The 13,464-nt window shown below is 43.6% G+C and overlaps 1 protein-coding gene across 1 annotated transcript in view; it reads left to right on the forward strand.

Moving 5' to 3' along the window:
- Nucleotides 1–522: 522 nt before the first annotated feature.
- The window catches only part of UHRF2 (ubiquitin like with PHD and ring finger domains 2), a 78,779-nt gene continuing 65,837 nt past the window's right edge, over nucleotides 523–13,464 (forward strand). Inside the window, exon 1 of the mRNA XM_084834470.1 lies at nucleotides 523–1,281. Coding sequence (XP_084690596.1) covers nucleotides 1,129–1,281 — 153 coding nt within the window. The 5' untranslated portion in view covers nucleotides 523–1,128. The remainder of the gene's footprint in view (nucleotides 1,282–13,464) is intronic.

A 13,464-nucleotide genomic window follows, 5' to 3' on the forward strand; every position in this document is an offset into this window, starting at 1 on the left:
TGCTTTTGGTGCCATCCAGCGCAAAAATTCAGACGATCCATGCTTTTTTTATGCCATACCAGCATGGGCTTATCAGGTCTGTCATATGGCCACAGACATGATTTGTGATTTAGTAGTGGTTTGGGGGAGAAAAAAAAACGACTTCAGGAAAACCTGCGTGTTGTTTTTTTTTAATGTACTAGATCCGACGTTTCCCTCGCAGATCAGTCCCGCTAGGTTCAATTAGCCTTACTTTCCAGTAAGCGTAGATATGATTGCAATCGTCTGCACGCTTACTTGGGACGAAATGCGTCCCACAGAACTCGGTTCTGTGGGACTTCCGAGTAGCCATGCATGGGATCGGACTTACTCCCCTCCCCCACTCCATGAACGCAATTAAAATCCTTAGGATTGTCTACGGATGCTCAGGATCGGCGGGAGCCGCCCGACGCGTCGCGAGCCCCGAAGCGCCCCGTCCCGCCCGCAGCAGCAGCAGCAGCCTAAATCACGACGCGCCTCAGGTCGGGCGCCTCGAGGCAGCGCGAGATGGGCGTGGCCTCGCATCCCGAGCGCTCGGAGAGGCGCGAACGCGGCTGGAGCGCGTCAAGGCCCGCCCCCGCGCGCCTCTTCCCCGCCCCCGCCCCGCTCGCCGTCGCTATCTCTTTAAGGTCGTGGCGAGGCGGGTGGGGGCGCGTGGAGAGCGGCGGCTGCGGTGGTCGGCGTTTCTCTCGCGAGAGCGGCGTTGGCGCCGTGACCTCCATGTGAGAGCCGCGGCGCCTGGTAAACAGTCCTCGGGGTTAGGACATGGCCCCCGCCGGCGCCCGCTAGCTGCGCCTCGCCGGGCAGCTCCCGGCGCTGAGCTCTGACAGGCTCCGCCGCCATTTGGCGCTTGCCTCAGCCAGCCGTTGCCGCTTGCGCGTGTGTCGGGGGGGGGGGCGGCGGCTGGAGGAGGGACCGGGCGGCTGGCGGGGCAGGGAGGAAGGCCAGCCGGCAGTTGAAGAGGCTCGCGGTGGTCCTCGGGAGCAAGGAAGGGGATTTCCCCCTCTGCCTCTCTCCGTCCCTCCCTTTCCTACTCCGCCTTGGCGAGCCGCAAAACCCAGAGGCGGGAATCGCCTTTCCCTTCCCCATTCCCTCCTCCGGGAGCGCGCCATGTGGATCCAGGTCCGCACCATCGACGGGACCCAGACCCAGACCATCGACGACCTCAGCCGCCTCACCAAGATCGAGAGCCTGCGCGAGAAGATCCAGGAGACCTTCCGCGTGAGCCCCGACCGCCAGCGCCTTTTTTACCGGGGCAAGCAGGTGAGGCGGCCGTGACACTCCCCCCTCCCCGGGCGCTGGTGGCGCTTCTCCTCTAGGCTTTCGTTGACTTGCTTCCTCACCGGAGGCGAAGGAAGCAACCCGAGGGCGCCTTTGTGCCGCGGGAGGGGAAGGGGCGGCGGGGGGGGCGGCCGTTCCGTCGCGCCCCGCCCCGCCCCCACGCTCCGCTTCCAGAGCCGTGGCTCGCTGTGCTCGGGCGCCCCAGCCCCTCGCCTGCGGCTTGGTGGGCCGGGGCATCGCTGCGTTGGGGTGGGGGCGCCGGGCGCCGCCGCCACAGCCTGCCTCGGGGCGGGGGAAGGGAAGGGATGAGGCAGGTTGCGCGGGCTGCTTCGCTGGTGCCTCACGCTACTTCCGGTGGTTCAACGGCCTCCAGAAACTTTTGGTACTTTCTCCGCGCCCCTCAGCTGCCTGCCCATGGAAGTGGCAGCTGGTCAAGGAAAGCGCTCCTTGTTTTCGTCTTCGCCCGCCTCTTTCTCGCCACTTCCTCTGCGTTCTACTCCATCCTCCTTGCGTGGAGGACCGCTGGCTGTACTGGGAGAAAGGCCAGCCTTTCTCAAAGCCGCAGGCGCAAAATCGTACCTGGGTGCAATCTCTCGACCTCTAATGAGTTTTACAATCACTCTCTCGCACCATTTTTCACTAAGTGGGTTTTCCCAAATGGCACTGAGAAGGTGTTTTGAGTCCTGTCTAAACGTTTATGGACGTTAATGCAAGCTGGTTTTCATTAAACGTTTAGGATGGAGTCAATCTGCAAGTGGAAATCTGTTCATGCGATAGGATTTTCTCCCTCTCTCCTTCCCGCTACAGCCCCCCATGCTCCCCAACTCTGGAGCCGATGTTAAGGGTGCACAGTGGGCTGCCTGGGAGGGAGGGTGATTAGACCCCCTCCCAATTCCTACTTCATTGAATTACACCTCTGTCACGTGGCTCAGTCATTGTGCCGTTTCAACCACCATTTTCTGGCAGTGGGTGGCTAGCTCTAACCATACACGCTTCCATACATACATATATAAATCATTAGGATTTGTGGGGTCATAAGCTCTGTAAAGAATTTTTTTTAAAGGTGGTAAGCAGCATATAAATCTCTTAAATGAAGTAGGATGTAAATATGCCTCTCTGCCCTGGAACATGTTACGACCAGTCTTCTAATGGACCACGAAGGACTGAGGATGAGACCAAGTGTGCAAAGAATGCTGCTTAAGATGCAGCAGAATGATCCGAACAGATACTTGTGAATATTAATTATAAAAACTCCTTGGATACCTCTTAACAAAAGGAATCAAGGCTATTGTAGAAAATCCTGCTGATACTTGGGCAGGTCTGGAAATACTTTGCATGGCTGGTCACCCAAACATCTCTTCTGTCCTGCACTTGAGACATGTCCATGCAAGACCTTTTATGGCTCCTGGGCATGCTCATTCAGTGCACCTGAGACCTGTAAGCCACTGCACATAACACGTATGGAATACAATGTGCTGTGATGGGTGCTCTAGAATAGTATTGCTGCTGTGCAAAATCTCTGCAGTTTTTGTATTTGCAGGCTAAGAGTAACTGCTGAACACGTTTTTTGTTTGTTACCAAATACTCTTGGATAAAATGTCCCTAGTCAAATTGAGAATAGCACCAGTTAGTTTTGATGTTTCCTAGTAGTTATAAAGCATGTAGTATTGCATGACTTTTCAGAAACTGATTGCATGAAAGTCCAAAATTGTAACTTAGGACTTCGCACTCGAAAAACTGCCTTCCGCCATATGAGCCTGCCTGGGTCTTAAAATCTTTGGGAGAGGCCCTTCTTTTGATACTGCTTTCAGAGGCGCATTTGGTGGTGATGCAAGAGAGGGTCTTCTTGGTGGCCACTTCCAGGCTGTGGAACTTCCTGCCGAGGGAGGTTAGGTTTGCTCCCTCTCTGTTGTCCTTCTGCAGACAGGAAATACCTTTTTATTTAACCAGGCCTCTGGTGTGTTAGTGGGCCTGTTGGGTGGATGCTGTTTTATTATGTTGTGTTTTTAATTGTGTTTTAATGCATGTGTTTTTTTATTGTTTTAATTAAGTTTTACTTATGACTGTAGGCTGCCCTGAGTACCATTTTTTCTGGTAGAAAGGTGGGGTACAAATCATAAATAACAAATAACTTGTTTTTTCAGGCTGCATTCCTGCTAAGATGATAGGATGGATAATAGCAAGTGCCCTACCACAACTGGATTTAAACTTCTCCCATGTTAGAACAGTGTTAAAATGGTAGTAAAATATGATGCAGAATCACAGTAAATGACCAGTGCGAATACGCTCACTCTGATGTTGATCTATGGTTTGAAGGGAATATGTTGAGCAGAGGGGGATTTTCAAGGGGACATTTTTGTTCCTATGCCCAGGATATACTCCAAGAAAGTACTCTGGGTAGTGAAGGAAGAACTTCACCCCATCAGTTTGCATATGCTTCTACACAGGTGTGGTGTGACTGCTCGGTGCTTCCATTACAAGTTCATCGGGCCTGCCTGATAGAAAGGTGAGCTTTTCTTAGATAACCTGAAGGTGCTTCTCCCCAACCCTTCAAGGGTCTACAGACTGAAAGTGAAGGGATTTCTATGCTTCTTCCATTAATGGTGGGGAATAGAATCATGGCTTCCCCAATGTTTTGCATCTACTAAACAGGGCCTCATGAGTGTCAACTATTTTTTGTTGTTAAGTCGTGTCCGACTCTTCGTGACCCCATGGACCATAGCACGCCAGGCCTTCCTGTCCTCCGCTCTCTCGCGGAGTGTGCTCAAGTTCATATTCATTGCATCGATGATGCTATCTAGCCATCTCATCCTCTGCTGTCCCATTCTCCTTTTGCCTTCAATCTTTCCCAGCAACAGGGTCTTTTCCAATGACTTTTCTCTTCGCATTAGGTGGCCAAAAACTCCTTTTCACTTCTAAGCTGCCCCTGATCAGTCATGATAGGAAAATCTGTGCCTGTGCTCCCATTGCTATGAGGCTGCATGATTTTCTTTTTGTTTATACTAGCTCCTTCCCCATTACTTGGAAAGGTTGGGCTGCTCTAATGAAGGTGAGGCATATTGTTCTTTATTATGAATTGTTTTACCTTCCTTCCTGTCCTCCACTTCTTCCAGTCAGATGGGATGTATCCTCCACCTGCATGGTTTTTGGCATTCTTGAACTTTTACTGGTACAGAGGATCATTCTTGAGCCTTCCTCTGCACAGTCATGCTCACATATTGATGGGTAAGAGAGGACTTGCTTCTGCTATTGCTCAGTTGAGGACTGAACCTGTTGGTATTATTCCACATCTTCAGTGTGCTAGATGGGTGATGAGAGAGGCCTCATCTTTACAGGGTCCAGATATTATTTGGGAAAAGAAAATACCTCTTGACTTCTCAGTGTAAAGTTATGTTGGAGGGGGTTTCAGATACTCCATATCTGAGGGGGCGTCAGGTACTCTGAATGCCCAGAAAATTAATGTCTGGATAAGTTAACATCTGGACACATGGAGGGCAGGGGGCTATACTGTAGCACTATGTTTGATGACAGAAGCATTTAGCACTGAAAAAAAGAAGCAAAAAGACTTATATTGTGCTTTATAGAGTAACAATCTCCCTGCCCCAAAGAGCTCACAATCTGAACTTCAGACTTGCTGAAGGAGAAAACCTCAAGGAAAGGAGAGGTCAGGGTAACAACGGATTAATGTGAGCAAATGCTGTCTTATTTCAAATATTTTTAAGATGCTTTTCAGGGCTATGCTCTACCCCCAAAAGTGAGACAGCAAGGTACAGTTTAAAGATAACATCAGATGTCCAGAATTACTTGTGAAGTTGCTCTTCTGATATAAGCTATTGTATCAACCAAAGGCAGCTTGAAGGAAAGGCCCTCAAGGCTTGGCTAAAAGCTAGAGTAGAAGGGGAAAGGCATAAGTCTATTAGAAGGGAGTTCCAAAGACTTGGGGCCACTGCCGAGAAGGCCCTTTCTCTAATGTACACCAGTCTCACTGTCTTAATGTAAGGCACTTGAAAAGACCCCCGCCCCCCCCAGGTAATCTTGTCATACAGGCAGGATTGTATGGGTGAAGGTGGTTCTTCAGGTAACCTGGTCTCAAGCCATTAAAAGCTTTAAAGGTTAAGACCAGAACTTTGAATATTGAATATTTGTGTATTTAATCCCCATTACAGTTGATAATGAAGACTAATGTATAAACACTGTCATCTTTTTTAAATATATTTTTATTTATTTTCTTTATAAATGAAATAAACAATACCAAAATTACCAACAACCTGATCAATACTACAATTTCCCAACAATACACTATTCTGATGAGGACACCACAATAACAAAAACAGAAGGAAAAAGAAAACAAAAGGAAAAGGGAGGAGGAAAGGAAGTAAAGAAAAGAAGATTCTTTCCCCTTCCTTCCTTCCTTCCTTCCCTCTCCCTCCCCTTTAAAGAATTGAGTTTAAACTCCAAAGCCCTCTGCCCTCCAATGTCATTCTATTTTAAAAACTATATAACCTTAACAATCTTACATTTTAATAAACAACTTTACATTTCAATATCATCTCATCAATCTTCTATCAAAGAAACATGTCTACAGTTCATTCCCAGTAGCATATATTAATAATAATAATAATTAGAAGAAATATAGTGTTATATAATAAAACTTAAAATAAACCTTCAATGATCAGTAATATATTTTATATATAAATGCATGTACACAATTACCCTCAAACAAATTAATAAATAAACAGCATACCATATCTATTTTGAAATAAAAAATATAAAGAAAAGCAAGCAAGAAAGATGAAAGAGAATAAACAAATATATGTATAATCATTTATCTTCTGACCTAGCCTGGATCATGTAGACTAAACACAAGCAGTTAACCAAGCATGTTTAAAGATTCCAGTTCATGGGGTTGTAACAGAATTCTCACGCATTTTTACGTTCAGCCATGCCTCCGCCATTTCATGATTTAGAAACTTCGTCATCTGACCTTCAGACACAATACAAAGTGTAGCAGGATATTTTAAGTAATATTGTAAGTTCATTTGTTTTGCCATATTTTTTGCTTTGATAAATTGCCTTCTTTTATTCGCCACCTCTTTGATGTAGTCTGGAAATAACATAACTTTATCTTGTTTCCAGGAAAGGCTTCCACCCTCTCTTGCCAAACACAGGATATAATTCTTTGTGGAGATTTTTGCAAATTGGACTGTGATCATGTAATCAGTCCCTTTAGCATTTGGCACACGAAATGCCTGCTCAATATCAAGTAAATAATCAGATGGGATAGGGAGTATCTCATGCAAAAGTTTATCCACAAAAATAGGCAATTTTACATCATTAGACAGATTTTTAATCCCAATAATATGTACGTTGGATCGCCTTGTGAAGGCCTCCAGTTGAGAAATTTTACCAGAGGCATTTTTAAAGTAAATTTGTGTCATAGTTTCATTTCCTGCCGCTCGGTCTTCTAGCTCATTAATTTTCATCTCCGTTTTTTGCCATGACGCATTAATTAAATCTACAGCTCCTTGCAAGGCGGTGATGGAATTTTGGATTAAATCCAGTCTTTTGGCTTGCTCCATAAATTGCGAAGATAAAGTCTTTATCAGAGTAAATAACTCCCCTATATCTTCTGTTCTCAAAACTTTTGATACAGGGGTTGCGGGGGGAGTTGACGCTGGCTTCTTTCTTGTCCTCGGCACAGACATGTTTCTCTCAAACAGATCTTGCAGGTCCTCAGATGTTCTCAAATATTGTTGACATTTCTTAAATCATACCTCAGAAGTTGATATTTCTTAAAACACTGTCATCTTTAACACAGTGTCCTCTAGATGCTTTGGACTATAACTCCTATCATCACCGATCAGTGCCATACTGACCGACAAATGGGAGTTGTAGTCCAAAACATCCACAGGGCTGGAGTAAGGGAGGCATTGGGGAAGGTTGGTGTAAGAGAAGCGTAGTATTTTTTCCTTGTATTGTCTGAGATAATTGCTACCTCATGAAGATAATTTATTGGACAAACCTTTTACATGGAGTACATGAATTGGGTCCTGGTTTTGCATGGTGTGGCTGCCAGTGAGATACAAACCATGTGGGGAGGTGGTAGTTTGTAGACCTAAAGATGTAAAGTATGAATGAAGTGAGTATGAGAGAGAGCGTGTGTGTGTGAGGGAGGGAGGGAGACATTCAGCCAGAAAGAAAGCCTCATGCAGGGTCTAGCGTCAGTTCAAGTCACTTCAGAAGGAGGTCCGCTTCACTTGGCAAGCACTAGAAACAGTCTGAAGGGTCCTGATTCAGCTCAGGTTTTGGCTGAATTGAATGCTCATCCCCAGTAAATACTGCTGTGTAATGTGTGAAACATCTGCATTTGGGGCAGGGTCACATTAACTATTTCAGTGGAAGTACTCATTTTGGGTGGTTTGAATCTCTGTCTTAGAACAGAAGCATGTTACCTTGGACATCCAAGCCGTTGTATGGAACTGTATAGCAAAGATTAATGATAGTACTATCCTTAAAGGGCACAGTGCATATCTTGATAATGCCACTTTAATTCTAAAACAAACTAATTGCTTTTAGTATAGCAAGACCTCCTTAGGCTGCTACATTATACAGTTGTTTAGTTTCATGATCCTTAATGTAGAAAAGGAAGTACCATAAAGTTTTTAGTACTGATATGCTGGGGAGTGGGGGTGGGGTCCTTGAAAACTGGATCCTTGAAAAATGTCAAGAGACTTAACTTTACTCATAGTGCACAAGTATCTTGAGGGAAGATTCAGAGGAATGCAGCTATCTAGGTTAGCTGCTATTTCTGCCCTGTACTTGCTAGAATAAACAGTAATTGGGAAGGGTGGTTTCCAAGCAGCTAGATAAGGTAGAAGCAGCTAAATGATCACATAAACATGGAACTTCCTAGAAAGAAACCTATACTGTTTTGTCCTGCCATTCTAGAGCTGGCCACTTGACTAGTATATTTTCAAATTTCAGGGGTATGCAGCATTTTTTGGCCCTGAGGGCTGCATTGAGTGTCTGCCAGGGGCTATACACACACAGTCACACTGTGGCACATTGTCTTCCAGGAGATGATCTGGGACACTTGGTGGGCTCTGTGGTTCCTGCCATAGAAGCCCCCTTCCTAGGGTGTCTTGGAAGGAACTGAGCCAGTTCCCCCCACCTCTTTGTGGGGGCAGTGCTGTTGTGTTTTTTTTTGGTGACTGATAAGGCTGGGGGCTTTGGGAGTCATCAGGCAGGGCTGTGGCCCACAGACCACACTTTTTGCACCTTTGATTTAAAGCATTAATTTACAAGAACTGAATTTTTTTAAATATACCTAATAAAAGCTTGTGTTATAGTGAGCTGATGCTGAAACGTTTGCTGCTGTAAAAGTTGATGCTTATGAAAACCCTTTGAAATAGATAACTCTACCAAGTCTAATTACTGGAATCTGCCATTTCCCAGGTGGATTTTTTCTTCCATTCCTGTGTCTACAATAAAGTGTAAATGTTCACAACTACCATTGTGGTTTTACTCTCAAAGGTGTGATTGTCCCTAAGACAATCTGCTCTTTTGTTACATTAAGTGGGTAGCAGGATTGATGCATTCCATTCTCCTTTCCTTTTGTTTAACGACAGTCTGAATTCCTCCATTAACTAATGATGCCCAAATCACCAACTAGCTGCCCTACAGTGAAAATAGGGAAGCCAGGTAGAAGTGAAATCATTATTATTACTGTTAAGAGTAGACACTGTCTTTAATCTACCAATGCATTGGGGTTATATATGTATGTATGTATGTATCAGAATACATGTCCATGTATAGCCCCTAATGCTAGAGTTGTATAGTCTGTTGCTGTTATATTTCATCTTACAGGGGAGCTCTGCAGCGGAGTAATGGTGGGGAGAGACAGAACTACAGAATTCCTTCTAGTAGTATCCAGCTGTCACATAGTTTCTTCATAGTAGAAAAGGAAGTCCTCAAGCCTTTGTTTAATGATGGACATCAGTTTGAGCTTAAGAATGGCAGTGTAACTATATATATTATTTTTTTTTAGCCTTCCTGGAGACATCATAACAGTGTACTGTGAACCTGTTTACTAGAGAGGGTTTAATATAAGATCTCCAAGGTTAATTTAAAAAACAACAGCAGCAACCATATCCAATAGTTACAAACAGGAAAAAAAAACCCTCTATAATTGAAAAAGGTGAACTGAGCGATCTTACATTAAATTGGAATGTCATACCTTCTAGTAACTACATAAAATATTGATTGTGTTCAGACTTATTCATGCTTAGAATAAACATATTGAAATAAATGGGACTAAGTATTGGGACTAACAACTAACTTGTCCACTTGATTTCAGAAGATCTAACCTAAATGTGATAGAGTCTGGATCCAACTAATTAACATTGGTTAACATTTCCCAAATGCAATGTTAACATGATCATTATTAAAATAAAATAAGAAAATGGGAAGCTGCTGTCAGTCTGCTGGTCCCTCTACCTCAGTATTATCTATACCAACTGGCAGTAGCTCTCTAGGGTTTGAGATAGGAATTTTTCATAGCCCTACTTGGAAATACCAAGGACTGAACCTGGGACCATTTGCTTCCAGTGCATGTGCTCTACCAGTAAACAGTGGTCATCTGTTAGGAAGAGCTGGATTTTTTCATTCCTAGCTATGAAGCAGTTGTATAAAGTTGCTTCAGTAGAGAGTTAACCTCTATTCTAAAAAATGGTGTAACTAGGTAATATTTATGGTCTCAGTGCTTGAGTATATTAAAACAGCAGTTTTAAAACAGCAGTTTCTGATTGCTTTTTTGTTGGGTTTTGTTTTGGATAGCTTGAAGATGGACATACATTATTTGATTATAATGTTGGACTGAATGATATAGTTCAACTTCTGAGAGGGGCAAGAAATAATGACATGGTTAAAACCATAGACTGGAGGGTTGGAATATATATTCTAAGGGACTGAGTTGTTATGCAGATATAATCTTCCCTGGAAATCTTCTTGCTTTTCAAAGTTTGAAATAGTAATAACCAAGATGGAAGTAAAAATTTGCATTGGCCTTTGCCAATGGCTGCTAAAGCACTTGCTTCAAGAATCTTTCATAATGCTGAGTGTTCCCTTACCCCTCCTTTAGAGCTTGCAGATGGATATGCATAAATTCACTTGAGGAATTTCCAGAGGGATAGCTGCGTTAGTCTGTTGCAGAAAAAACAAGGAATCTTGTGCCACCTTAAAAACAGACAAATCTGTTATGGCATAAACTTTTATGGACAAAAGGACACTTTGTAACAACTGTCATAAGAACATAAAAACCATGTTGAATCAGACCAAAGGCCTGTCTGGTCCAGCATTCTGTTCACACTGGCCAGGTTTGGACGATCAGTAGGGAAAAGAAGCCACAGTAGCTTCATTTGCCCACCCCCCATGTGCTGCTCATATGTCTGCCATTTCCTGAATTACCCTTGCCACTGCGCTGGTTGCCCTGTCATCTGAACCAGTGAGGTATGTGGCAGGGGTGGTTTCCAAATCACCTTGCAAACCATGACTTCTTGTAGGGGTTGCAGGGTGGTTTGGAAGCCACCTCAGCCATGTACCTCGCTGGATTTGGATGACATGGCAACCCATGCAGAAGCAAGGGGAGTTAGGGAAATGGCGCGCGAGCAGCACAGGTGGGGAAAAGAAACCACGATGGCTTCTATTCCTCCACTGATCATTCAAACCCAGTCACTGTGACCAGCCAGCTGTCTGTGGGAAGCCTACAAGTAGGACATTAGTGCAATTGCACCCTCCTATTTGTGTTCTCCAGTAACTGATACACAGTAGTATACTGGATTAGATACTGGAGATAATATATACCCATCATGAGGATTAAACTTGGACAACCTTAGCCTCTGTGAATCTGTCTGATTCCCTTTTAGAAACTTACATGCTGGTGACCATCACTACAGCTTGTGATAGCAAATTCCATAGCTTAACTATGCGAAGTGTGAAGAAGCACTTCCTTTTATCTGTCCTAAATCTACCAATCAGCTTCATGGGATGACCCTGGGTTCTAGCATTATGAGAGAGGGAGAAAAATGTATCCCTATCCACTTTCTCCACACCATAATTTTGCATAATTTTGTGCCCCTCTCTCATGTCTCCTCTTGCTTGCCTTTTCTCTAAGCTAAACAGCCCCAGACATAGTAACGTTTACTCATAGGGGAGTTTTTCCAATCCCTTGATCATTTTTGTTGCACTTCTCTGTGCATTTTCCAACTCAACAATATCCTTTTTTAGGTGTGATGACCAGAACTGTATACAGTATTTCCAACGTAGTCACATCATAGATTTGTATACAGGGCGTATGATATTGGCAGTTTTATTTTCAATTCCTTTTCAAGTTATGCTCACCATAGAATTTGTCTTTTTGACAGAAGCATTGATCTGGGTCGACATTTTCATCGAGCCACAACTTGTTTTCCAGTTTTTACCACAACCCCAAGATATTTCTTGGTCAATCACTGCCCATCAGCATATACATCACTGATCCCATCAGTGTATACATGAAGTTGGGATCTTTTGCTCCAGTGTGCATCACTTTACATTTGCTTGTACATTTACACATTGAAGTGCATTTGCTATTTTAATGCCCTTACTCCCAGTTTGTAGAAATCCCTTTGGAGCGCTTCTCAGTCCCTTTTTTGTTTTAAGAACCCTAAATAATTCGGTGTCATCAGCAAATTTAGCCACCTCACTACTTGCCCCTAATTCAAGGTAATTCGTGAACAAGTTAAAAACTGGTCCTAATACCGATCTTTGTGGGACCCCCACTGGTTACATCCCTTCCTTGTGAGAATTGACTTTATTTCTGCAATGTTTTCTAACCAATTGCTGATCCATAAGAGGACCTCTTTGCCAAATTTGCTCAGGAATCTTTGATGAGGGACTTTTTCGGAAGCATCTGATGAAGTAGATGGTATCTTCAAAAACTTATGCCATAATACATGTGCCACAAGATGTTTTTATTTTATGAGTTTCCAGACTTCCATTGCAGAAACTGAACCTAGTGCAGGGCTTGATTTTCAGTGGCTGCTGTTGGGCTCTGTGGTTTTAATATTGGGTAGGAAAGTGATGTTGGTGAAAGGATTGGAATATCTGTCAAAATTGAGCTTTTAGGTACTTGCTGGCTCAGCCAGCAATTCACATGACTCAGTGCTTCTCTATACAAAAAAACCAACAAAACTTTGCACATTAAAAAAATGGGTTGCATACAGACTTAGGCAAATTCTCATGTGACATAGAGGAGTTATTCAGAGAAGAAAAGTAAAAAACAAACATGGGGTGGTTTGGGTCCTGGCCTACATCTTTTTGTGGGAAAAGAACACTATTAACACAGTGTCACACTTCTGTTTTTGCTGTACATACAGTTTTTATTGAACTATGGTACAGATATAAATGTTTTAAAAAAACACTTCCAGAACCAAACACTGTGATGGTCAGAGTTGCTGGACCTAGAATAAGAATGAACTGTAGTTAAATCCGTGTAAATCTATGCGGGATTGTCGCCCCAAAATGAAAAAGAAAGAAAGATATAAAGTAGGAAGAAAACACAAAGCTTGTGTCCCTGAAGACTAAACTGATCCAGAGTTTTTGCGAGCAAAATTCTGTTCACGGGATGCTCCTGTTGGAGGAAGGGGTGGGAGGCATTTTCTGCCAGCTCTTTCTTCCTCCTGAGGTCCCTGAGAAGGTGCTTTGGAGGTTTGCAGGACCATTTGGACCAGTGTGGGAAGTGGCATGGGGTTCTGTAGTGGGAATAGGGAATTGGTGAAAATTTCTCCCTCACCCTTATTCCTTCAGTGGATCAGGGTCCCTTCCGTGAATGAAAGGAGCACTTGTATGAATGGAAGGAGCCCTTCCATTTGTGGAAAGGGCACTGGATCCAAGTTGTGCATTTATCACTGAAAAATACTCATCTTTTTTAGATTTAAAAATTGAAATGCTATTAGGAAAAGTGAATGATAAAAGTAATCAGACATTTGTATCACAATTATTAGTAAGTCAGTTGGCCATAGATTAATCAGTGTATAATGAAGAACTCTTTATTTTTACCATAACTGTTTATTGCTAGATGTGCTCCCTTTCATTTGTTATGAACAGAGAAGCAAACGTACATAACAG

Source organism: Heloderma suspectum, chromosome 2 (genome assembly GCF_057233095.1).
Source record: "Heloderma suspectum isolate Gila_16-S chromosome 2, 16-S_ref, whole genome shotgun sequence".
NCBI classification, from domain to species: domain Eukaryota; kingdom Metazoa; phylum Chordata; class Lepidosauria; order Squamata; family Helodermatidae; genus Heloderma; species Heloderma suspectum.